A 26,274-nucleotide genomic window follows, 5' to 3' on the forward strand; every position below is an offset into this window, starting at 1 on the left:
TTTTTTTTTTAAACAGCACTTATGTTTAAAAGCAGGCAAGGTGTTTTGGGAATTCCCTTTCAGGACAACATGTTTGTCTTCCCAACGCAACAAACGAGGAGGCGCTTAACAGTAACAATCAGCTCCTTTTGGAGTCCGTCGGAGTGTGCGGTGCCAAGGTAGCGCCAAGGACATCCAAGAATCCTTGGATCGGACTTTTTCTTTCCACAGTTGTACAAGCATATCTGTTTATGGAATATAAACATTGGTGCAATCTGATATGTAAACAATGTCATGCAAATTACTGGGAAATGTATGCGTGGCTTGATATGGTGAAGAGGTGCAGAAATTGTTTTGCGGGGGAGGACAGGTGACAAAGCCGAATCTGCCTTTGGTTTCTAATTTTTTCACCACAGTCAAAATGACAAGTTAGCGAACTCCACTGAAAAGGAGATGGAAATGTATCCAAATATGCAGGCAACAGTAGCTGGCTGCACACAAGCCCACTTTGTCATGCGGCAAGGCCTCGTACCTCAACAGCATAACTTTGGTACCCAGAGTGCAACAGCGCAAGACCACATCATGGTCGCCAGGAATTTACTGAGAGCGAATGTTGACGGAACAAACAGACGGGCGGGATGACAGAAAGCTCCCGCGAGCCAACGCCACGTGGCTTGCTCGACACCGCACTCGCTGCTCGGGAGCTTCTGTCCAAACAGCATCTTGTAAATATACACGGCTAAGTCAAAGCAAACATGTCAGGGAAGGCAAATATGGGCTGGTTCCCCAAAGAAGCATTTTGTGCTTGGAATGGCATCGTTTTGCACTTTGCAAATAATCACCCTTCCTTGTTGCAAACGTTCAAATTTGATTTATTCATGCCAAAATTCATTTGGCTGTAAGCAGTATGGAAATTGGATAGATGTGTGAGCGAGTGAAGTGTTTATTATATATATAGACAATAAACGGTTGGGGGTACATAGAAGCACATCTATGACGGAGCTTCCATGCTGTTCCGTCAGCATCGCCTTAAGTGTCCAACAAATAAGACTCGAAACAAGCCCACGCAAAAAGAGAGGTCACCTCAGAAGAAGAAGAAAAAGTAAAGAAAAAGAAAAGAAAATAAAAAGAAAAGAAAAAGGCAAGAATTAGAAAAACTGAAAAAGAAAAAAATTAAAAAGAAAAAAAAAGGAAGACATTTATTTAAATTTATTTATCTCATTTTGAATTTGAAGAACAGGAGCAAATGGTCTGGCAAAAATTCCCCTCAGTGGATCAAGATGGAATTATCTCCTAATCCTCACGCTGACTCATTCGAGTCAGCCAACATCTCAGTCACCAGACCCCCACTTAGATGAACTTTGAATATTTGTCTATAACTGCTATTCATGCTTTATGCTTATTTACGGCTGAGTCCGCTAAAGTATATGTGAACACGGTTGCCGGGAAAACCAGATGCAAGCAAAGGTGTCGCGCTCCTCCCGAGGGGACGAGGTCAACAATGTCAGCCTCCATGCGGCCTACAGAAGTCAAAGCGAATACTCATGGGAGGCCGCCGTCCGCCTCCCGGAGCGCTCGCTAATTAAGCCGCGTTTATCTTGGCTGTGAATCAAACTCAATATTGAACCGAGATCCAACATGGACCATGTAGTCCGAGACCAAGCGAGCGCTGAGAGGAATCACAAATACGGCTCCGGGGAGTCTGCGGCCTCCGAACAAGGCTTTGGTGACATCACTCATCCGCTTTACGTGTCGTCGGCCTCCAAGCCCGCAATTTGTGGAATTAAAAAATGGCTTACCGGATCTTCGGGTTTTTGGCTGGTGTCGTGGAGAGGCTCTTCTGAGAAATGGTCTCGACGAATTAGGGCGAACTCTCGGATGAACACCGCATCGCCGTTGTTAGCCCACACGCCAACCTGGAAGCAAGAAATTGATCAATGTGAAGGCAAACATTGGAAAGATCCATTTCACTCCGCAGGTTAATCATTTGTATCGTAGGAAAACTTCTATTTTTGCTTGGAGTCCTCGACAGGCTGAATGTGGGGAAGGATGTGATGTCATCGGACATGAGCAAGCATCCCGGCTCGTGTGGCGGCGACAGGCGGGAGGAATGTTGGACAGGGCCCATTAGCAACGCGGCAGGACCCGCATTCTCAAGGATTCACACATCGGGGGGCCCACAGCTGCTCTCCGCAGCTCGTAAACACCCGCCAATGACACGGTTCGACTACCTCCGCCGAGTTGGACTTAGCAAGCAGAAGTGATGACGTGGATGGCAATGTGAAAAAAAGTGCCAATATTTATCTGCCCTGCCATTGGCTTAAAACTAAAACAAAGCATTTTCAAAAACTAATTTTAAAACTATAACTGAATAAAAAAAAAAGTCCAAGCGGAAATAAAATGAACTAATTATTTGCTAGCCCAGTTCAAATGGATCTTCGACGTCTATTCCCGTCAACGGCAGTGAATGAGTTAAAACCTGTCCGAAAGCACATATTTTTCCAACCTTAGAAGTTCCCCAGTGGTACACAAATTGCGTCAATGAGGCCTTCTGTGAAAAAAAAAGACCTCTCCTAAGTAGGGTGGATCAAATTTGGTTGGGTTGAATGTACGATTTTTTTTTTTTTTTTTTTTTCCCGTGGCCACCAGCAAAATGACTCAACATTGGAGTCAAGCCAGTCAGATACGAAAACCACACAAATCCACTTTATACATGTGAGAAAAACTCCGAACGTGGCTCCACTGCTTATTTCTCAAGTGGTCTCAAGTGCTTTCAAGACCCCCACGCAACATATAATGCGATGGGAACACAAATGGCCGACACGAGAGAGGCTTTATCAAAATACGAGCGCAACACGAGAACCGCAGCTTCGCACCCGAGCGTGTCGTCCCTGCCCACCAGTGTTTAACGATTCAAACTAAACAGCCCCTGGAGAACGGACGGCGGTTCCGTGATGACATCACAGCTCTTGCGACATCAATTTGTGTGACAAAGGTCAAGTGAAGAAGCTGACAAGGTCAACGACTCATTTTGATGACGTCTCGTGCAGGGAGGCAGAAAGTGAACAGCAGCTTTACGTTATTTCATTGACATTGAGCCAGAAAGCGAGCATGCTAGCAGAGAGCAAAAATCTGGATTTGTGTTACAAGCAGGCTCACGTCCAACGTTTGAATAAGGACAGGCCGTTTTTTTTTTTCGAAGACTGGCTCCTGTCTGAATGAAATTGAAGAGGAAAAGATCTTTTTTTTTTTTGCTAATCTGGGATTTCTGCAAGTATTCACTTAACACATTTTGGAAGAGGAAACATTGCGGCCTTCTTTTCCTCTCCCTCGCTGCTCATCTCGTCAGAGGAAATAAAAAGAAGCTTTTTCTCTCGTATGCCATATTGGAATCTATTTTTCCACTCTTGATGATGAAACCTTGGGATTAAGAACTTCTTTGAGGCTATTTTGTAATTTTGCAACAGATAAGACAACGAAAAGCCAAGAGAGTTCTGGCTTACTTCCTGGTTCCAATTTTCCCTATTCGCCACGAGAAAGCGAAGCAGCACTTTCATCACGTTCTCCGCCTCCTGATGGATTGTTTAATTATCTTACAAATCTTCTTCAAAACCTTCTCAGCCCATCTGCCAGATTCCTTTCAACCTCTCCGTCTCTTGAGGCTCGTCTGTCGGCCCAACACGGATTCTTTATAAAGCTCCTCCGATGCGTCCAACTTTGCGGGAAGGGCTCGAGAACGACTGTGACGATCCATTCTTCAACCTTGATCAAACACCTTCGGGATGAAAAACCCGGGCAAGCGTGAGGTAATTGTTGCAGCAGCTGTCGCCTCAAAGAAGCATCATAAAGAATATTAGCGTAAAAGGTTTGTGCGCGGGGGGTAAAAGGCAACTGGAGAACTCATCTTACAGCATCCATCATTTTTTATGATGGTTGTCGGCGGCCATTTTTTTTTTTCTTTTCAACTATCTGCCGGCGTTCGGGACCGCAAACTATCGGCTTGTAACACAAACAGGGGAGCGAATACGATAATGTTCATACCGGCTGTGTCGTCTCTGCTGTAAATCGCGCTTCATCACCAAAAAAAAAGCAACGTGAACATTTGACTAAAGAGTGTAACATAAGCTAATCGCATAATTCCTTTTGAGATTCAGCCCACCTGCCCACCACGTGTTGCGGGCGCCAAGTTGCTACGAACTGATTATGTGGTGGGACAACACAAAGAGAGCTGCGAAATCCACGCCGGAGGCCTTTAGAAGCCATTAACGTAGCCGGGCAGAATGTCACACGTCCAAAATAGATTTAGCACTAAACTTCACGTCCCGCTCGGTAATAGCTGGTCTTATATTTAATGTGGAGCTTTTTAATGAGGCCCTCAAAACAGCTCTTTGACAGCTCACAAAACAGCAGCAGCAGCAGCAAAAGTTTGTAACCGCCCAATCGCAAAGCTAAAACTTGCATAGCGACAGAGGAAGGGTTCATAGGATCGGGCGGGCTTTCATGTGTCGCGGAGGAAATTGACACCTTTGGCCCTTTGGTGCTTAAAGTGCATATCAGCGGCAGGAAGTCATGACAGGCCCGCGTTGGTTCCCACGGTGATGTCAGGGACGGCACCGGCGCTTGTCATTTCCTGAAAGGACGTCTAGTCAAAGGCGGGAGCCTCGCTCGGGTCGACTCAAGTTACACGCTTATTAAAACGCATCCAGTTAATCACATAGACGTCTATAGTCGTCAATGGTACTGAAGGAGTTAAAGAGGAAAATTCACAGATGTTGCTTGTATTTCTTTCGCTCATTTGCATCGGCTTGGCTTTGTCGACGTTCTCCCGAGCTTCAAAAGGAGGCAGCTGGAAGGCTTTGTTCGGACTTTTTGCTATGACATCCACCCAAAATGCATGCTCCATCACACCCACTTAATACGAAAAAAAAAAAAGACCACTTGTTTTTCTGACTACTGACTCTCGCCGTGATTGATGGCCTTGGCTCCGCATTTCGTGGATTGCGGCATGTAACGCAGGCGGGAGATTATGTAAGGATGTGAAACTCAAGCGAGCCAGGGTGGACAATCCTGAGTTTGTTTCCCCCAAATCATCCATCTTTTCGCTCCTCTGCCGAAATCTCCTCTGTCCTCGGGTCCAAAAGCAGATTGACTAATTTATCATTCCGCTTTCACGCCAAGCGAAGCTTCAGAAAGTTATTCATTTCAATATAGGCGGGTAGAGATGAAGGACTCTGCGGAGACCAAAAACGTCCAATTAAATCAAAATCAGGTCGAGCCAATTGGCGCCGATGATGCAACAATTTGCATCTGTTACTTCGTATTGAGCAATATTCGCGACAAATCATCTCGATTTTAAAAACTCCATGTTTTGAACGAGTCAGAAAGGTTTCCACGGAGAGGGGAGGCTGATTTGAAGCTGTTGGGGGAAAAAAAAGTGTGAAAGTGTGTTTATGGTTTTCAGGCCAGTCCATCACATTAACATTGGAAGCATTCACACGATTACATTTTGGCAAGTGAGCAAAACTCTGTGCTGCAGTTTAATAGATGCAATTGACTTACTCGCCTGGCTGTGGCTGCATTAAATAACCACAATCGCTGGCTATAAGCACTAATGAAGCAAGGTGTGGTTGGAAGCCGCTGAGCTCAAGACCACACAGCAGCGACAAAGATTGATGATGTTGCAGCGTACGAAAACCACAACAAGAAAACGGCAGCCCATTCAAAATCCGAGCTTTATTCGTAACCGCACGCTGGAAACATCTCAAGTTTCAATTTAATCAACGTGTCTGAAGACATCAAGAGATAAGTAGGAGTTGCTCCGCAGGTTCGTACTGACCTGAGAGATAACACTAATAAAATTCCTCTTGAAAAGAAAAAAAAAAATTGCCTTGAAGGAGGCATTTCTGGAGCAAAGTCAGTCATTTTTCAATGATCTTATCACTTGAGCTGTAAGTAACAGCATGCGAGGGAAAACACCATTCCGTACAGTACCATTCCCCAAATGAGAAATTCTGGTCAATGGATTTATTTCGCTCAATTTCACTTGTGCCATCACAACGCAAGTCATTGCAGGATTAATCATGGCAGTTCCCCTAACACAGACCTCGTCTCCTTTTAAAACCTACGCAATCTGCCCACGCCAGACCTCCCAGTAGACCGATGCCTGAATAGCTGTTTTCTCTGAAATACACAAAGAACAAAACTGGCAAGCATTTGGCCCAAATCACGACCACATTCAATGAAGGAAATGAAACCTCAGCGCCGTAAAGCAAGAACCATTAAGTATAAAATGCGATCTGTGAAGATTCCCGTACCAGTGCGTTGGGGCCAAGAAGTTTGTACTGTTGAGTTTTCCTGAGCTGGCTTTTTTGCCAGCAGCAACATTCGCTTCGTCTGCATTCACTGCCGAACTCCAATTGTGGAGCAAAATGTGCTCAGAAATTTGCTGAAGTTCCTCGTATGATAACCGGCAAAGGTTGATGGTCCATTATCGAGATCACAGACGCTTTGGTTTTTCTCACCGGTCCAATGGTGTAAATAGGTCCAAAGACTGTCTTGTCAGTGTTACTCCCACAGGGTACAATTAGCTCGGACGACATCATTGAAAGGTACCCTACGAAGTGAGAGACCTGCTTTCAAAAACACATTAAAGGTTTAGTTAAAAGACATTCCAAAAACGTGTCTGGAACGTCGGCGTAGTCGGTTTGAGGATTGCCAGTACGTTGACTAATCATTCCCTGTCATTCTCATGCTATGGCTGGCAACAAGGAGCGTTAGCATAAATTACAGCACTGACATCTGAAGCACAGCCGGCCTTTAAATTAAGAAGATCGAAGGTAGCAAAACTGCCTGGGTGCTTATGATTCTCGGGAGCCAGCTGCTTTTGTTGACTTTGGTATTCTTCTTCTAAACACGTGGCTAAAGAGACAAGCTAGCGTTAGCTCAAAGCTAACATGTTGGGAGAAGCTGGAGGAACCACAAGAAAGAAATTTGTCAGGCTTGTTTAGCCTGGCAAAGCAGCTCATGTTCTGAACATGGTGGCTGATTAGGTGCTACTGAAATATTACAAAATGTATCAATTTATATTATATATAAAAGAAGGGTGCAGGGGGGGAGTGTCAAGGCTAGCTAAATAATTGGATTTGGCTCAGTTTAACCATGCGAGTGTGCTCAGCAATAAGGCTGTGTTTGTACAGCTGGAGCGCATGCCCAGGGTCATCTCAGTGGGGAGCAGAGTTTGGCAACGCTTGGGCATAGCTACAGAACAAGCGTGCTGAAGAATCCCTGGCTTCTGTCCTAACCCTGTCCTTCCCCTTTCAAAAAACAAGCAGGTTAAACTCACTAAAAGTCTTGAGCTGCTTAAGCTATACAGAAAACAAAGCCGAATCTTTAAAGCAAGACACAACAAGGCAATGACGAGCCGAGCAGCTTAGAGGGTCAGCGAAATGGTATTGACAAAAAAAACATCCAGAGGAAGTTGTCCCTCAAATATAAGATTGATTTTGGAACAGTGCTGATAACACAGAACAAGGAACTGAATACCGTTACACCTAACATTCCCAAAGACTGTCAGGAATCTTCCCTAAATACCTCCAGACATTTCAGTCGGTAACCTGTAATCGTAGTAATGAGTAGAACAGCCAAAACAAGCTTGCAAAATGTACATACTCAGTTCAGATATTCACGCTCGGACTTGCTCTGGCATCTCAGGTTCCAACCTGATAGCCCCCCAAATTGTTTCTGCCATCAAAAGCCTTACAATGCTGTTCAATGAGGCCTTAGTTGTCGCGTCGAACAGATGGCAACGCATTCTGTGGGGTTGGGAACTTTCCAGACTTGACACAAAGATCCCAAGGGTATACAGTATGTCAAGTCAAGAGGTGACGAGATGGAGTGTACCAAGATGGTAAATACTGTTCTTTCCTATAAATCCAGAAACTATCAACAAAAAGGGCACTGTTGTGATCTGAAAACCATGACCGGTCTCTCAAGTTTCCATCAAGAACAACCAGAACCTTGAGACCTCAGTCCTGTTAGGTGAGTCGGAGACAGGTCATTGCCGGACACTTTGTCTCTTCTTCAAAAACTTTGCTTCGGAACCAGACAGATTTAGAGCAGCTACAGAGCAACAAGAAGCAGAAGTCCCAACTAATCTCAATAAAAGCTCTGACAAGGTAACCCTGTTAGATCCTACTGATCCCACCCTACCATGGTCTGGATTTATTTTATTAGGTGTGATTGGACAGTATGTTTTGGAGTTTTAGAGCAGATTGTGGGCGCCAAAGCGGCCACTGTGTTTGTGTTTTATGGTTCTGCTTTTCAGTTCATCGTGCTCATGGTTTATGAGGGCAGTTTCAGTGGAGGGTGGAACCCATCCGACCGAAGAAAGATCAATCCTGTTCTCGTCCAATGACACGGATTGTCCAAGATGACAGAAACACAGAAGGCCTTTCAAATAGGGAGAATTATGACAACAGCTGGGTGTGCCTGAAACTGATGAGACACAAGTGCTGGATCTGCCCCGATTCTCTTGCGTCATCCAGATAAACTCGGGCATGCGGGTTCACTGAGGGTCCACGAGTAAAACTCACAACCTTAAATATATATTGAACCTAACAATCTGGCAACGGGATGCCAACTTGAAAAAAAAAAAACACCTCTCTATCCTTTTCACTCAAAAAGTGGAAATCATTTTAACCTCAGTGACCTTCCCACTCCGCTGCAGGGCCAGCAAAAGAAGCGGCGGTCATCCATTTGGAGAGTCCAACCAGTGAGGCGCAGGAAACCAGAAATCGATTAGTTCCAGGAAAAGGGAGAGGCTGAGTATGATGACACGAAAGCAGGATTTACGACAAAACTACATCTGTGCGCTGCTAGTGTCATACGCTTCAAGACATCCATAAAACTAGACAATTAATGGAAAATACAGATATAGAAGACAAGCTCGGAGCAAAGATTTGGGGCATGTCAGCGCAAGAATATCGCACGGGTCCATCAATCAGTGCGGGAAAACGTCATCTTTTACTTGATTTAAACAAATGCGCTCTCACTTTTTCTGTGTCACATGATTGCGGCGAATACAGAACGTCGCCCATTTGCTGCGTAAACCGCCAGCTCGGTGTCGTAAAGTAGCCACAAATTAGCCACAGCTATTTCAAGCTAGCAAATGTTGTGATATTAACGAGCGGTTAAGGATTATTCATTACCGAGCTACCGCATTCGCTGGCGTGGGTGAAAAAGCAATAAATACTTCAACCGTTGTGCAAAAAAAAAAAAAACTGCCTAATTTATTTACGTGTGGCTAGCTGCCAGGATTTTGTGGCTAATTAGCATGCGTTGCAGAAGACTTTCAATTACATGAAGCCAATGGGCGTTGTAAAAGTTTCATTTTGGCTTTGAGCCATTCTTGGTGCCAAGTACTAAATGTCACCCACGTTAATATGGCGGGAATTAAGAACACATAATACAGTGTGCATGGTATCACGATACAGTCTCTTGCTAGCTGGCAACCTGCCGATCACGTAACGATTTAACAGTAACAATTATGGGGATAAAGCCGCTTTCAGGAAGCACATTCCAGCTTTGCCTCTCCTGCCAATCAGCCTCTCGCAGGCACACGACTTCTATTAAAAAACAAACACATGCACACAAAAAAAAAGACATTCTTGCCCTGCAAACATTTTTTGCAAGTGGAAACATTCCTGCTTTGTCAGTCAGAATTAAATCACGCATTCCTTCCTCCCCGCATTGGCAAAACGATTGTTAAACATTTGTTTGCTTGGCACATTACTCATTCGGTGGCACCTTGGGGGGTATATTTAGGTCGAATTCTCAGAAAATGTGAAAATTAATTGACATACCAAAAAGTTTTTATTTACTGTTTGGAAAAAAAATGATATTGCTGAAATCAACAATTCTAATTTTTTCTTTCTGCTTCAAAACAGGAGCAGGGCAAAGGGGATAAAAGAAGACTACTGCAGAGGACAAATTCCAACACGTCGGGGACACGTGAGATGTTTTTTTGTTGTTGTCCCCCACCGAGATCACTGCGAGCACGAGCTTTCGGGCAAAGTCATCAGACGACGGTATGGTTGGACGAAATTCCTCAGTGGCATTTAAATTTAGCGCCACGCACGGACAAAGGCCGTCAAGTGAGTCAATGCCTTGAAACAACAGTAGCCAGCGGGCGCGTTTTTTTTTTTTTTGTTGTACGGGTCAAACGTCCATCACTGCTCAGCATTGAAACAACATGCTGCGGGCTTCTGGAAAACATCAAATAATAATAAAAAAAAGGTCACAAAGAGTTGGCAGTCAAGTTCACGCTAAGGTCTTTAAAATTATGCTCCCAGTTGCCACCTGATATAAGCACTTTAAAAAAAAACATGCTTCATTGATCGCTACGCTAATTTACTGAAAATAATGTATTTAAAAAAAAAAAAAAAAAAAAAAAAACACGTTTGACACGTAAATGTTAACCCCCTAAAGAAAGCAGAATATTCTGTTTTCCTCTGAGGGGCCTACCGAATAGCGCCTTCTGCTGTCAACTGATATTGACGTCAAAATGCTCATCCGACCGAAGACTAGAAAACATCGATTCTCCGACGGCTGCTTCAAGACATGGTGAAAAAGGTTTGTTATTGATAAGTGAACGCCCGGCGCTATGACCCGCCACCCAAGCAGTCGCCCAGACACACAGGCAATCTTGTTAGCAGTAGATTGAGCCTTTCTGTCCTCCCCCTTGTCCATTTCTCACACTCCAATCCAATCTCCTTTCCGCCCTCTCACAGCAGCAGACAGATAGCCGCGCTTCTATTTGTTTTCCAAGCCGTCACGGAATCTGGAATTAGTGCCTGTCGGCTCCCTCGCTCCGGGACGCTGCGAGATTATCTGCTCGGCGCGACACGCTTTCATGTACGTTTCCTTGACTTGGCCTTTTTTGCTCTGGGGACATCCTTCACAGGACTCTGCCGCGCTTTTTTGTTTTTAAAGAAAATATAAAGAATTAAACTGTTTGTGTATTGTGATTTAATGCTGCCATAAGATAAAAAAAAAAAATAGCGTTAAAATATACCGTATGTCTAAATGTGTTGCTCCACCATTTGTGTTCAAATGCGTTTCTTCTGAAACGGCTGCTATTGATGCTAACCATTAGCATGGAAATGGCGTTTTCCATATATATTAGCACTAAGCTAAATCGACTCTGGTAATTACTATCAATATTATTATTATTCTTAAACCTGATGAGCTAAAAAAACAAAACAAAGGCAGATCTGTAATCAGCGCAAAAAATATTTTTTTCCTGATTGAAATAATCCATGGTACAAATGTGACTAGTACAAATGTGACCAGGACAAATCATAGCCACTTAATCATGCTCCGATTTCAACTTCCTTGTTGACCTTTTTCATCCATTATTTCCTCGTTCTGCCCTTTGAAGTGTCAAATGGGGCCTCTTTCCCGAACTTTACAACGCTCCCAAGTACCGTTTTCAACACTTTGACAAGACTGCTCGCACACCTCCAAGCTCAACTTCCCTCTCATTTGACCTCTCCCGTCGGGGGGGTGGTGATCCCCCCTTCTCGTTAGCACCACTCCCGAGTGCTCCCGCTGCAGCTCCTGCCCTGGGAAGAAGGGATTTGAGGTCAAGGCTGGGGCAGAGCTGAACGGGCGAGGGGGACGCTCCAGTTGTGAGCCACGTGAAAAAAAAAAAAAATATGCCGAGCAGATGACGCAGTTCGGGACAAACAAAACGGGAATAAATCAACGGCGCTCCATTGCAATGACGGAAGAGGCAGATGGAGTCCAACATGTTTCATGGGGACGGAACGCCAGAGGCTGGATGGTGAGAAAGCAAACCTCCTGCTGAGGGAACAAGCGTGCTCACAAGAGGGTTCAAGGGGGGGGGGGGGCAACCACCTGCAAGTCACACAACTGTAAACTATCCAGGAGGAACAAAAGTGCCCCTTCTGCTGTAACGTTGCCATCTACTGGTGGCCTCTTGGCAATGCACAATATGTACTTTATTGCTCCATTTTTTTTCCACACTTGCTCCTAACGCCAATTTTGGCTCGAAATTGTCAAGTGAAGGCACCGCTGTATCAAATTTGCACAACAACTTCGAGTGCCAGTGTCTCAACTGACGAGCCCTGTCCCCGTTCCCATTTTCCATCGCCTTTGCCATTTTTTTTCCGTCCAAATGGAATAAACGCCCGCTTGAGCATCCGGGCACACCTTGAGCGGAGTCGCTCACGCGAGAATGCCAGCAACACTGTGAAACGTTCAAGTACCACTTCAATTTGGCTTGACATGACACACACCCGGCGGAGATGAAGACCAGATGGCAACAATGGGATGGGAATGAAAGCTTTTGTTGTGTAACTGAAAGCAGTCCTTCATGTTAACACACTCCAAAAACTTGCTCCAGCCGTCTATTGATCACAAGCCAGATGTTGTGAGAAGTGCCCGATCTGGGCCCATCCGTCTCCATATTCATTTTCCGTTCCGTCCCGCAACAAAGACAATCGTCAAAGCGAAATAAAAATCCGTCTTTGTCATCAACACTTGAAATGACTTCCACATTTGCAATCTAGCTTTTGTTAACTCAAGTAAACAGTACTTGACTTTTCAAGTAACTCGGTTATCTTTTTAAGGTCTGGATCGCGCCATCAGCTTCCTGGAGGCGGCATTCAAACGTTAAGTGGCTCCATTTCCTTGAATCAACACGACAATTTGTTGCTTCTTTCGGCCGACTTCCTTGAGAGAATTCCAGCGAGATCATTCAAAGGAATTGTGGTGGCCCGGCCGGCACTGTGACAGAAGAGAAATTGTTGCGCAGATAGCTGCTTCTAAAGGGCACATTTGTCCTTTTTTTTTTTCTTCTTCCCCCTCCTCCGGGAAGATTCTGCATGGCTGCACGAATCGAGGGAATGTCGTGAGAGCCCTCCGAGGCTCGCTGAAGGTATGCCATTATGTCACCCACAAAGGAAGGTGTATTCCATTTAGGGTCAGAGCCACAGGCCACTTGGCCCACACACGCAAATCACGTACAAGAGGACCTCCAAAGACCAAACAAAGTATAGAGCCTCATTTTTCATCTTAGGCCAGAATAGTCGCGGCGATGACCTGACATGAGAGGGTCACTTGTTGATCGGAAGTCACCGAATGCGTGATTCGTGCTCTCCGTGCATCTCGTCATGTTTTGGCCGCCACCTCAGCGAGAAGTTCTCTGGAAATTTCGTGAGCTAAAAACAGACACCGGCTGTAGAATGTCTCAAAGAAAAAGCTATTGAGGACAGCGCCGGATGACGGCCTTCATATCAGACGCTCAGTGATTTAAGAGCGGACGAAACCAAGGCCGGACCACCGTGAGGAGTTCTCGGCACCTGTCGCGGCCGCCTGGGAGGGGAGATAACGTGCTGGAGAGGCGATTAGTAGGCGCTGAGTGTACACACGCTGCTGATTAGGATGAGACGCGTGCGGCGTCTCATCGACTTGAGCGCCTTCCTGGGGGATACGACGCGTAGGAAAGGGGAGGGGCCGCTATCTATCTATCGCTCTCTCCATCCAGTTATGTATTTATATATGTGATTTATATATAGATATATGGTTGCATTGCCAGAAGTTTGCGTCCAAATCCATTTTCAATTAAAAGTTAAATAGTACAGTTGACTAACTTGGTAATGATAAACAAATATTTTTTGGTACATGAAACGTTCAAAACAGGAGAATAATCAACAGTTTTCTGTTATTGCAGATTTTTTTTTTTTCCCCCAACAGCAGCACGTCCGTCCCCATCTCTTGTGCATTGTTCAAACAAAGTAATTTGTCATGATCAGACCTTTCTTGACTACACAAGTGCGCTCTTTCGAACCTTACCTTGACCCAAACCGCGAACAGAAGCAGTCCGGTTGCGCCCCAGCCGCCCCCCGTCATCTCTCCCTGAATTCCGCGTGTTTGCACACTGAATGGAGGGAGACGCGTCTCTTTTCCCTCTGCTTGGTGCTTGTGCGTGTGTGTGACAGTGTGGAGGGGGCGTGGATGGAGGGGGCGTGGGTGGTTGGAGGGAGGGAAGGTGGGAGGGGTGTTGACTCAGCGCAGCTACCGCTCCGAAACGACGCGCGGCTGACGTAACATTTTTCAGATATGTTGCTCTCGTGCGAACACGTTACTGCTCAATTTATGTTTGCATACCAGGCAGGAGTCAAGAAAAAAAAAAAAAAAAAGAGAGGAAAAGAGAGAGATTCTTAAAGAAACACGCTCCTGGACGGCAGAGATCAACGCACTGACGCATGAGTTCAAAACATTACTTGGGACAACTTTGAAATTGCATGCTGATGAGTTTCTGGTTCTGCGAATGGACACATGGATATAGAAAAATGACTGGATGATTGAAAAGAAAGATGCCTGGAAAAAAGAATAAGTAAGGAAAACCCTAATAGGCAGCTGTGCCCAGGGACGGAGTTAAATGGTGGCTGGGGGTAACCATATCCCCCCCTTTTATTTGTTATATAATCAGGCCACGCCTTCACCTACAGGAATTTTTTTATTTATACTATTTTTCCCTATTTTTAACCTAAAGGCAAAATTTAGAACTGAATGAAGAATTTTTGATACGGTCAAAATTGATCACTCTGATTAGCTTTTAGCTAGCACAAGCTAATTAGTGCTTGACATAGAAGTAGACTACGAGACACAAAAGCAAAGCAATGTAAAATAAAATGTTTTTATCTAATAAGTTAAGCTCAACTTGTTCCTGCTTGAATCATTGTTGTGATGAAGTGTGAATTTGATTTTATGAAACACTGACTGTGGATGATACGATAAAGAAATGACAGAAATGCTTTCTTTTTACGAGGGGGATGACACCAACACCCTCTCCCACGTGCAGGTGGTCAAATGTCAGCTTGACCCTCGTAAAAACATTTATGCGCTTTGAGATAAGACGATCGGCTCCTATTTTTCAGATCCCCGCTGTCTTGTTAATTTGTTGGAAGCAGAAGAATCAGGCGAAGCGAGCGGTGCCTCCGTCGGAGCTCCGAGAGCAAGCTCACAATCGTGCAAGTATGCGAGGTATGAAGCACCTGAATTGCTGGCTGACACGCAGGCTCCAATTCGGGATAATCTCCATTAACACGCCGAGCACAGGAACGCAAATGTTTATACCCCGAGGAAAGCGAGACAAACCCCCTAAAGTTTCATCCTGGAAATATTTCTTTAAAGGCGGGGTTTGTTCATGGCAAATTCATAAGGTGCTCTTGAACTTTGACCCTGCCCCCCCCCTGCACCAGCGAATATCATGAATAGTTGACATTGAGAGCGGCGAGCGAATAGCTCAGCCACATCCTCATGTTACAAGCGGGATCAAAATGAACTTCCCTAGGTTGCCGCGGTATTTTTAGCCGCTGGAAATGCTTAATCGCCGCCGACTTTTCTCTCAAGGCAATCAGATGCCGCGGTTTGTTTTCATACGACGGTACGAGTATGTACGCAGCATGCGGAGATTTCCTCGCTGGAAATTCTTCTCGGAGGTCAGCCCCCCCCGACCCTCATGAGTAACCCGCTTGTCTCCCCTTTAGGCCAAGCTCAAGCGAGCTGTTTGATCAGTCCCTGTTTGGGCCGGGAGTCAAAGTGCTGCTTGTCACATGTGTTCAAAGAGCGGGGCCAGGAATTTGCCAGCTACATGGCCCTTCATGGGACAGCGGCTAGTTTGTTTTTGCACTCCAGCATGTTGGAAAGGCGACCGCAGGGGCAGATCCAGACACGATTACCCATTCAAGACAGCCAAATACAAAAAAAGCAAAGGCCAATAACAAAAGTCTTTTTTGAATTAAAAACAAAAATGTATTGCATGAATTACTGACATTATGTCTCGTCGCATGACAGTATCCTAAAATTCCAAAATGTCTGACCTGTAGGTGGCGCTCCACTCACTGGTTCTGCTCAGTTACTGCCCCCGATGCAAGTGCACTGAAACAGGCAAGATAGTCAAAATTAATGATCACAGCTGTGTTTTGCTTGGATCATCACGAAACGTTCTTGATGGGCAGGTTCAAGAGCTATAAGCGAGGCACAAAGGGTCACGCGGTGGTCGTTTGCATAGCGTGCACGACACGAAACAACACGTGGTGCTCAGGTAGAGCGCTTGCAAGCGAGCTACGTTGTTCTTGGCCGCCGTCTGTGCCCGGTCGGGGGCCTTTAACACTCCCAAAACAAAGACATTGCCTGTGTTGTTGCCAACCCCAAAAATGTTTTTCTAATTCCTTCTAAGTGGCTATTTAAGCAGCTGTTTTCTGCAAACATTTAGCTGCGAATCGTTCTTAATTTGATTCTCTAATCAAATCTGCAAATCTGAGACGAGTTATGAGGGGGGTTATTTCCTCGCCTCTCTCTCTCGTGACTTGGAGGTCAGCATACAGCGCAATACGGAGACTTTTTACACCTTGTTGACAAAATACTTAAGAAAAAAAAAAAAAAAACATTCCCAGGGTGGTCACGAGGTCACAGCTTACATACTGCACTGTTGATTGAGTTTCTCAGTGGGTACTTCCAGTTAACCAGTGAAAGTTGTCATTTAGTCCCTTTGAAAGTCAAACCGCATTAAGACTAGAATAATCTTACATATGTATTTTTAGGGCATAAAAATTTGGTGTCAAAGCTTTAAGAAGCACTGTAGCCTTTTCTGACAGCAGGTGACGCTTTCCCAGGAGAGGAACACGCAGGTATCTGTTACCCAGCTCCATTAACTGCCACACAGGGACAGTGGAAACTAGAGAGCAGAGCCACAATAGACTTATTTTGGTATCCTGCGTAACCCCACTTGCATTATTCATCACTGTATTAACTACAAGCAAATCTGCTTTGATTCAAATACCTCATATATGTGCATAAGATGGTCCTAATTAATACTATCACAGATTTTTTTTAAATATATATTTACAATGGAATTGCACCTTCATGACGTATTTCAGAATGAAGCGCCCAGCAAGGTTTCCAAATGTTCAATTGGTTTGCTTCAGCGCCATCTGGTGTTAAAAGTTATAGGACCATTGCAACTGGAAAGGCCACAGGCACCAAGATTTAGGAAAAACGGACCTATCAAATCCATTCACGTATATTCTTTGTTCATGAAGATTTACTTTTAGACCATTATCTACCTATCATTTGTTTCCAGACTCTATTAAACCAGGCATCACTTTTTAGACTTTACTGCCATCTTGTGGCGGAACTCTTTTAGTGCAAACAAAAACATTGAGTCACATCAGAGAAACACTTCAAAAACTTTATAAACAGACGTTATGTACACACCCAAATATAGAAATATATATATTATTTTGTGTTTTAATAGAATTTGAGTAAGTTAGTCTTTACATCGTAAGCAAATGAGCTAGTGACGTCATTGCGCAGGAAAACCACCCACACCACTTATGCTGCTTTCACAGACACTCGTAAAGTACCCAAATTCAGTCATTAATTAAACGATGTAAATAATCCCTCTCAATATTTACAAAGATGGTAGTATTGTACAACTGCCTCACGTTTTAAGTCTAGCACTACGCATCACATAACGCTAATAAAAGCTAAATAAATATCAATCTGTGGAAATCTCCGCGTTTAAAACGTCACACTGGTTAACACTTCCGGGTTGTTAGCCTGTCGCGTTGGCTACCCGCTTTGTACGCAAATAAAATACAAATGCAACTAATTGTAAAGTTAATCATGAGCATTGGAGCCACTGACCTGCAAAAACATGTTTCCGAGTGACTTTGCATGGGGAGCTGCAACTGCAGCATATCAGATTGAAGGTAGGGACGCAAACTCCGCAGCTACGACCAATCATTGATTATTATTAGTTTTTTTCCGTTAGAAATCTTTATTTAAAATCCTCAATTTACAAAAAAAAAAAAGACTTAGTAAATACATAAAATAATAATTTGGTTTTTTCCTCACCAATCTAACTTTTTATCAATGCTTACAATTAATGCAATGGACATGAAACAAAAAGAATCATAAAAAACAATGAATGAAAGAATAAATAACCAACAACAAATTAAAAACATGCCAGTGGTCGCGAGTAATTGAATTAAATAACTCTAAAGACATTGAAATGGGAGCATTTGATAACATTAATTAGCGTTAATTAATTTCTATTCCAGTTCTTTCATAGATTTTACCTTAGTAAATTCACATTTGTAAAAATAATATTTTGCGAGAAATATGAGTTGACATAGCTCAAAGTTACAACAGGTGTTATTCCAAGACAAATCTGCAGCTGTCTTGCCATTTTTCTTATGTGTAAATTTCTAGAAAAAAAACAATTATTGTTTAAGATAGTCATTTTGTCAAATTGACATTACATTTAAATAGTAAAACAAGAATTTGGAGGATGAACCTCAAAGCATTCATCAAGGGTTTTCAAATTGTTCTAGGGGGTTGGCAAGCAGACGGCAAGGGTCCGAGCATCTGGGACACATTTTGTCATGAGGAGGGCCATGTGTGCGGTGCGCAGACAGGTGATGTGACCTGCAACAGCTATGAATTGTGGGAAAAAGACCTGAAGTGCATCCAGCAACTCGGGCTGACCCACTACCGCCTGTCACTCTCCTGGTCCCGCCTCCTTCCTGATGGGACTACCGGACATGTCAATCAAAAAGGTACCAAAAAAGATCACGGATCAACCAAAGCCCAAAAAGAACCAGACAAATTTTTTTTAATTATTATATTCTGAAGACCTATCAATCGACTGATTAAAATTTCCCCACAAATTCAGATTATTTTCAAAGCGAATCAGTCAGGCTTTAGTTGTAAGAGCAGCCATGTGGTCTCTCCATAGGTGTCCAGTACTACAACAAGGTGATTGATGATTTACTGTCATGTGACGTGTCCCCCATGGTCACGCTCTACCACTTCGACCTGCCTCAGTCCCTGCAGGATCGCGGCGGCTGGAAAGCGTCCGCCATCGCCACCCTCTTTGACGGCTACGCTCGCTTTTGTTTCCAAACGTTCGGGGACCGTGTCAAACTCTGGCTCACCATCAACGAGCCGTACGTGTGCGCCAAGTACGGCCACGAGGACGGCGTCCACGCGCCGGGCCTGAAAGAAGCGGGAACCACGGCCTACCTGGCCGCTCATAACATGTTGCGAAGCCACGTTATGGCTTGGCACAGCTACAACTCGCTCTACAGGCCAAAGCAGGTGCGTATGAAAAGCTTAACGTCCAGCTAGCTTGAAATATGGTTGAACCTCCCTTCAGGTGCCAGACACATTTCAAGGACATACTAAAATGTTGGAAGGACTTTTTGTAGGGTGGTGCAGTGTCCCTGGCCATCAACAGTGACTGGTTCGAGCCGTTTCGCCCAGAGCACGCCGCAGATGTCGCCGCTTCAGATCGCTCCCTGGCCTTCACCTTGGGATGGTTCGCGTGGCCGCTCTTCGTCACCGGGGATTACCCGGACGTAATGAGGGCTGCCATCGATGCTCAGAGCAGCAATCTAGGCTACGACGGTAGCCCGAGACTTCCCGCCTTCTCTGAGGACGAGCCGTCCGCGTTAGGCACGGCCGACTTCTTTGCCTTGAACTATTACACATCTCGAAAGGTCAAACACGGATGCGTCGGCCAGCGACGGATTTGCATGAAACACGACCGGGACACGGAGGATGTCTTGGATCCCAATTGGAGTATTTGTGGCGCGCCCTGGTTGGCAGTGGTGCCGTGTGGCTTGCGCAAGCTCCTCAACTACATCAAGGTAAGGCTGAGACAAAATCGGATTCTTTTTCCTGTATTATATTACTTTGGCGCCATCTGGTGGCATTGTGGTGCTTTGAGGACTTTGCCATTTGGCCTTCACCTTTCCAGGACACATTTGGCGACCCAGTGGTCTATATTACAGAAAATGGCTTCTGTCAGACGGGGCCGTTGGTGATGGAGGATGCTCAGCGTGGCGAGTTTTACAAGGAAACCATCCAGGAAGTGGAAAAAGGTACCACAGCTGATTTTTTTGGGGGTCAGCGGACAGACTCTTACATGCCTCCCTTCCGTGCAGCTATCGGAGAAGACGGCGTCAATGTCCGCGGCTACTTTGCCTGGTCACTTCTGGACAACTTTGAGTGGGCAGACGGATTCGATCTCCGCTTTGGATTGTTCCACGTGGACTTTTCCGACCCTGAGAGAAGGCGAACGATATACCGCTCTGGATTGGAGTATGCGGAGATCATCTCAAAATACAAAGGTGTGCACTCTAAATGAGGCCAATGCCTTCAATTATTATTATTTTTTTTAAATTGGTCACTTTTTGGCTACATACTCTATAGAAAAACAACCAATTACATTCACTCAGAGATATGGAAAAACCAGAACACTGATTCTTTAGTGTCGTGCTTCTCAAACTTTTTACACCAAATACCATCAAATAAAATACTCTCGGAAACAAATCATACTTGACGATTTGCTTAAAATGTATTTCACATCAGCTAAAAGTATACCCAAACAACAAATTATGAAAGATTAAATGAAATTGTACTGTTCGAAAAAATTAAATACAACTGAACTGTACTTGGGCATTGATTCTTTCACGTACCACTAGAGGGAGCCCAAGTAGCACACTCGGTGCTTTTGCGGAGGGGAAAAAAACAAATTACCCAATTTTCAAACTGCATCATGTTACATTGGGTTCAACGTTTTGACAGTCAACTCATCCGCCGTGCTTCTCATTGCAAATCATTAAGAATGCAAACTGAGGAGTGCTGTTTTTCAGGGACGCGTGGCCTTTCGCGGAACGCACCTTGTCAGTGTCGCAATAAGCAGCGCGATGCATCATAGGTGTACAACACTTAATATTCATGCTCCCGCTCGGGAGAAAATGTCATTTATATTCGCTACGGAGAGACTTTATTTGCATTCATAAGCATGGTGCACGGTGCCACCCATTTGGCTGTGCGTTTTTTTTTTTTTTCCTCCCCCCCCCCCCTCTTGCACACGTGTGAATAATAACACCCCCGTGGCCTCTCTCCATCTACGTCAAAGCCAGTGAGATTCTCCTTTGTCTTATGATGAACGGCACGCTATTGTGGAGCCATGAATAATCCAACTTCTTTGTGGGCTCCTGCGGGCTCCAAAGTTGAAGCGCATATTTGAATATCCGAGGCGCCCCCCCGTTGGAGTCTGAGCAAGACGACGAGGCCGATTGTTCCTTTAAATAAACACGCGTCCGCTCGTCTCGCCTTCGTCACGCTTAACCGCCGGCACTCGAAGGAAAATATCAATTAGCGTTGAAATCATTCACTCCTACGGCCAAACTTCAAATATCGCACTTGAATTCATTACTCGGAGCCAATTTATTGTGATTAGAGTCAAAGAGGAAAGCATTTCGAAAATGTGCTTTCCAATTAAGCGCCAGATATATCACGCACGCAGATAAGTTGCTTTTGACAATGAATTAGTGCCTTTAATTGTAACATTCAATCACATCGGCTGCAGGCGGAGATTTACCCCAAGGAACAATCTGGCAAATTATTAAGGCAGGGCCATTTGTATTGGACAAGCATCAGGAAATATTCAGGATTTATTGCGTTATTCTAAATTAGCTTAATAATTTAGCAGGGAATCGTGAACTCCAAAATTGAAATTTTTCTCTCGCTCTCTCGCTCTCCAACTTGCGGCAAATAATTACCTTTTTCTATTTACCGATTAGCCTCATTTGCATATTCCCATTAGGAATCTCTAATTAGATTGTTGGTTCCATTTCTAGATGAAAAAAAACGGCGGCCACTCCTTTCCCCCAAATCTCAATCCAATTGCTCATTTGCGATCGAGCGGAGGAAAGAGAGAAAGAAAACTTTGACAATCCCATTGACCTACTTTGCAGAGAATTCACGCCAGCGCAAAACGAACACGGAAATGTTTGCTCTCCTTTCCCAAGTCTTCTGAGCCGTGTTTGGATGTCGCAAGCGTGACATCAGAGTTATGAAAAGTGGGTGGGGTGGGGGTTAAGTGGGGCTCTGCCTGGGAGACAGGAAGTGGAATTATGACAAAAAGCCATGCAGAGAAGAAATACCTCGGCAGCCCCCCCATACACACCTAGTCCCTTTTGGGAATGCCGATGACCCCGGCTAACAAAATTCTTGAGCTTGATGGCACCACTGAGGAAGGGAGGGGTGGAGTTGGGGCAGGGGGGTTCGTGGACCTGCCTGAGAAATTCAAAGCCCCTTAGAATATTCAAGCTTGGCCGAGGGAGGTGCAGGAATTTGTATTCACGGTGTGTGCACATCCCCCACCACTACCTGTGTGTGTGTGTGTGTGTGTGTGTGTGTGTGTGTGTGTTGGCAAATGAGCCGAGCACACACAGTCTCGTGGGAACAATGATACGGGAAGCGCGAGGGAACGGGAGCCCCGAAAAAATGAAAAGAGTCAATTTATAGGAGCTTCATAAGAATAGAAAGTGTGATTTTTGTAGTTATCAGGGCGGAATCCGAGCGACTAATGACGTGCGAATAACCTCGTGCTCCCAATATTCACACACAATGTTAGCAAAAATACATCTGCTTGGAATCTCCCCGGGAAACAAGCTCGGGAGAGACGTCTTATCTTTTGTGATGATGTCAATAACACAGGAAGATAAGTGGCGGACTTGTTATGCCGACTTTTTTTGACCGAGTTTTGTCCAGCATGCATTAAAGCGACAAAATAGAACAATTTGGTTTTAAAACATCTTCGAAAACCTTGTGCCATACAAAGTAGGAATTAGTGACAAAAAAGCATGTTGAAGTGATGCATCTCAACTGAGAGACAAGCTATGCACGTTAGGGGCGGACCTAACTTTAGCCTGGGTTGTAAGAAGTTAGATTTTAATTTATTTTTTTAATTCTTTCTTTAATTTTTTATATTTTATTTATTTATTTTCGTTATATTTTCTTTATTTTTATTATACTTTTTTTTTTTATTTCCCAATTCCTGGCACTATCCCCTATATAATAGTAATCTGTAATTTACGTTGCTGGATTATTGCGGTCGGAGCCCCGGTGTCCGTTGTCCAAATTGGGGAATGCGGCGGCGGCAGCGGCACAAGGAGCCGAGACGCGTCGGCCTAATTAACTCTAAGTGTTGTACGACATGCTCCCCTTCTCACCCGTGTTGTCACTCAGGGTTTGAGTGGCGCTAATGAGAGAATTATCTCGCCTCGGACCCCGCTAATGCATTTAAATGAACACCGGCCCGACCCGACCTACCAGACGCCTTTTTAATCTCCAGCACTTAATAGAAGTCAGAAGTGCTTTCTCATGCGCCCGCACGCCCGCAGCGGGAGGGCCCTCCGCTCCCGACGCCGACAACTGTTGATCCGAGGGAGAGCGCTAATTGTCTGGGACGAGTCGAGGGGGCCTCCGCCGGTATTATGCCGAGTACCGCAGGTGCGGGCCGCTTAAGTGTTTGCTAAACATAAACGGGTTGGCATTTGCGGGGAGTCCCTTATTCCTTGTGGAGCTTTTTGCCGATGTTTACATTAAGCGGCAAAAATCCTTCAGAACACAAGTGGCAGCATTCTGAATGAGCTGCGGCTGTTTGATGCTATTTTGATGGAATCCAGTCAGAAGACTTACAATAAATAAATGTTTACTGGAGATGTAAGCATGGATAAGCTTCGCTTGGTTTGCTTGAAGAATGCAATCCTTAAATCGACTCTGCAAATCATCTGCATAGCCATGATTGGCCAACATTGGCCTTCTGAATAATTTGCTGTATATAGGCTGAACATAAGTGGTCCAAGGATTGACCCTTGAGGGACCCCATGTGTCATTGCCATCCACTCATATTCAAAACATCCAATGGTCACAAAACTAGCTTCTTCCAAAGAGGACCTGAACCTTTTTAATGCTACAGAAAATGCGTATTTTGAGGCAGCACTGTGTATTTCAAGTCTCTCTCGATAGTTTTTGTCTCCAATTTGACAAAAGAAGTCAGCTCGTCTTTGTATGTAACAAGCTTAACGAGGATTTGGTTTCGGTAGAGAGACTCCACTTCAGAGCAACACAAGCATTAAAGCTGTTTTTTTGTTGTTTGTAATGCCATCCGAAGGAACAATCAACTGTTTAGCATTTTAGCCGCAATACCAACAGCACCATCTGGTGGCGCACCGGAATGTCATGCTGCATTTCTTTGCAAATAAGGTCCAATTAATGGCAAATTAACAGTCACGGCCTCCCCGTCAACAATCGCTAACTCTGTCTGACGGCTTACATGTTAGCATGTCGATTGCACTGCGGAAATGTGGCAGCCAGCTTGTGTGTCCAGGCGGAGCCCGCGGGCCGATTGCGGGCACCCCGGTAACGCGTCTGCTCGTCACTCATCTGCTTGACGGCTTTTGCTATCTACCCTGACGCTGACTGATGATGGGGTTGCAATGTGGGGAGTTTAACGTGTTCGCACCTCCCAGTGTGCCCGTGGCGGAGAAGCGGGCACAGAAACGTTTTTGTTAGAGTCACACATGGGCGAGTCTCAAATCTTAAAAGGGAACTTTGCTCTTATTTACTGAATCGAAATAACCCGTCATAATATTGCCAATGTTGTCATTTCCCACAAGACTGCCACGTCCCCATCGATGTTGCCGTGTCCTCCACGGGGTGTGTGTGTGTGCAGGTGTCAAAGCGTGGGAGGAGAGTGGGCCGACAAATGCTAAATGGATGCGATGCAAATGGCACCAGAGGACAGAGGAATCAATTTACCTTATTGAAACAAATGAGAGGCGCTCAACCCCTGCCATGGCATTTTTTTTTTTTTTTGGAAGGGGCCGCCCCCATTGTTATTGTAATCAACCCACCCAACGCGACTCCCCGACCCTCCTTTTCTACAAACACAAGCCCTGCTCCCACCCTCATCGTTCCTTCCTCTTACTGTAATGAAAAAGCCTTTAAGGTGACCAGGTAAGAAAAAAAAAAAAATCGTCTATAGTCGTGATTCATAGTCCGGGTGACATGCTAAAAGGCATGGCAAATCTGCCTTGGTGAGCATTTAGGGATGCCAGGAGACGGTCAATTCTCATGCCCTCCCCCCCTCCCAATAACTAAATGGGTGAGTCCAAATGACCTCCAAGCACAATGGTTATTTTGTAAAGCGATCTGCGGCGTCCCGATTGAAAATCTGCTTGTTTAAAAGCTATGCCACATTGACACCCGCGCTCCCGATTCCCCCGTGCGGCATTGTGGAAGGTTCTTGGATCAATGCTTCGAGAGAATGAAAAGATGGTGCGGGGGGGCATTCACCGTGGAATCAATGCGCCGGACAAACGACCTCCAGCTGCCGTCTTCCAAGCCACTCTGACACCTGAGGCAATCTCCGCCCCGACGTCCTCTGCTCAAATGCCAACGGGCCACGGGCCGCTGAGCAGCCGCTCAAGCGGCGCTCCCCAAATGGAGCGGCGTTATGCAAAGCGGACCGGCGACCTCTCATCCGCGGCGAAAGGCCTCGGCTCGGCGTGACCACGTCAGCCAAAGCGGAGCTCCACCTGGGGAATGTCAATGACTCGCCGCCCACGCCGTTTGACGGCTCGCCAAATCTGCCGGTCGGCGTAGAGGTGACAATGGATGGTGCCAAATCTTAAAGGTCATCGTTATTATGCGTTATAGTATTGGTGGGTCAAAGATAAGTGATCCACTTGAGATGCCACAACAGCGACGGCGCGGCGTCCGAACTGGCGTGACCTTGCAGGTGTTTTAAAAAAAAACAAAAAAAAAACACTTGCTTGTCAAATTGATGCCAACTTCCGATGCCCGTGTGGGTTCACAGTGAGGTGGTGCATAATTCCACAAAACATCTGCTTTTCCATTTCCCCTTTTCTCTTTTGAAGAGGTCAATTCCCCCGCCGACTGTTTTTCATTCGTGTTACCTGCCGACACTCGTGACAACACGCTGCCGTCGTATCGACCCGTCCGCCCGCAACAACACTGTCTCCTTTTAGAAAACTGATTATAAATGGTCAATTTGAAAATAGAGCCCAAAGTCCCCCAAGGCTGTTTTGTCTTGTCAAATTGAATAGGGACAAGGGCAAGTCGGTCCGCTCGGCACCCTCGCCGTGTGTTGGAGGCAGAAAAATTCCCCCTCCCCCGGATGATGCGGGGGTGAAGCGAGGGATCTTCAGCATCTCGCCCTCAGCATTTATGTCACAAGTCCCCACAAAGAGTCTATGGATCACCGTAGCCAGCTTGTGGCGGCGGCGCTATCAGGAAAAGCCAAAGGCTGTCAGGGACTATCCGCGCCTTCCATATTTCACCGTCGACAGCCCTTCCCGTCTCGCGGCCTCACTCACAGCA

The 26,274-nt window shown here is 45.3% G+C and overlaps 2 protein-coding genes across 5 annotated transcripts in view; one reads left to right on the forward strand and one right to left on the reverse strand.

Annotated features, from left to right (window-relative positions):
- Positions 1-14,003, reverse strand: part of adamtsl3 (ADAMTS-like 3) — a 32,614-nt gene extending 18,611 nt beyond the window's left edge. For all 3 annotated transcript variants that reach the window (XM_037262952.1, XM_037262951.1, XM_037262953.1), the window contains exons 1-2: positions 13,855-14,003; positions 1,779-1,895 (exon numbers count right to left, since the gene is read on the reverse strand). In XM_037262952.1, coding sequence (XP_037118847.1) covers positions 1,779-1,895; positions 13,855-13,911 — 174 coding nt within the window. In that variant the 5' untranslated portion in view covers positions 13,912-14,003. The remainder of the gene's footprint in view (positions 1-1,778; positions 1,896-13,854) is intronic.
- Positions 14,004-17,614: 3,611 nt separating this feature from the next.
- gba3 (glucosidase, beta, acid 3) lies at positions 17,615-20,517 on the forward strand. 2 transcript variants are annotated; one of them, XM_037262973.1, is made up of 7 exons: positions 17,615-17,780; positions 18,405-18,629; positions 18,809-18,828; positions 18,898-19,170; positions 19,281-19,721; positions 19,832-19,955; positions 20,019-20,517. In XM_037262973.1, the coding sequence occupies exons 1-7, from the start codon at positions 17,726-17,728 to the stop codon at positions 20,219-20,221; spliced, it is 1,341 nt and encodes a 446-aa protein (XP_037118868.1). In that variant the 5' UTR covers positions 17,615-17,725; the 3' UTR covers positions 20,222-20,517. The 2 variants fall into 2 exon arrangements, with proteins under 2 accessions (XP_037118868.1, XP_037118866.1); XM_037262971.1 differs by having other exon boundaries at positions 18,809-19,170.
- Positions 20,518-26,274: the final 5,757 nt, after the last annotated feature.

Source organism: Syngnathus acus, chromosome 10, assembly GCF_901709675.1.
Source record: "Syngnathus acus chromosome 10, fSynAcu1.2, whole genome shotgun sequence".
In the NCBI taxonomy this organism is placed as follows: Eukaryota; Metazoa; Chordata; class Actinopteri; order Syngnathiformes; family Syngnathidae; genus Syngnathus; species Syngnathus acus.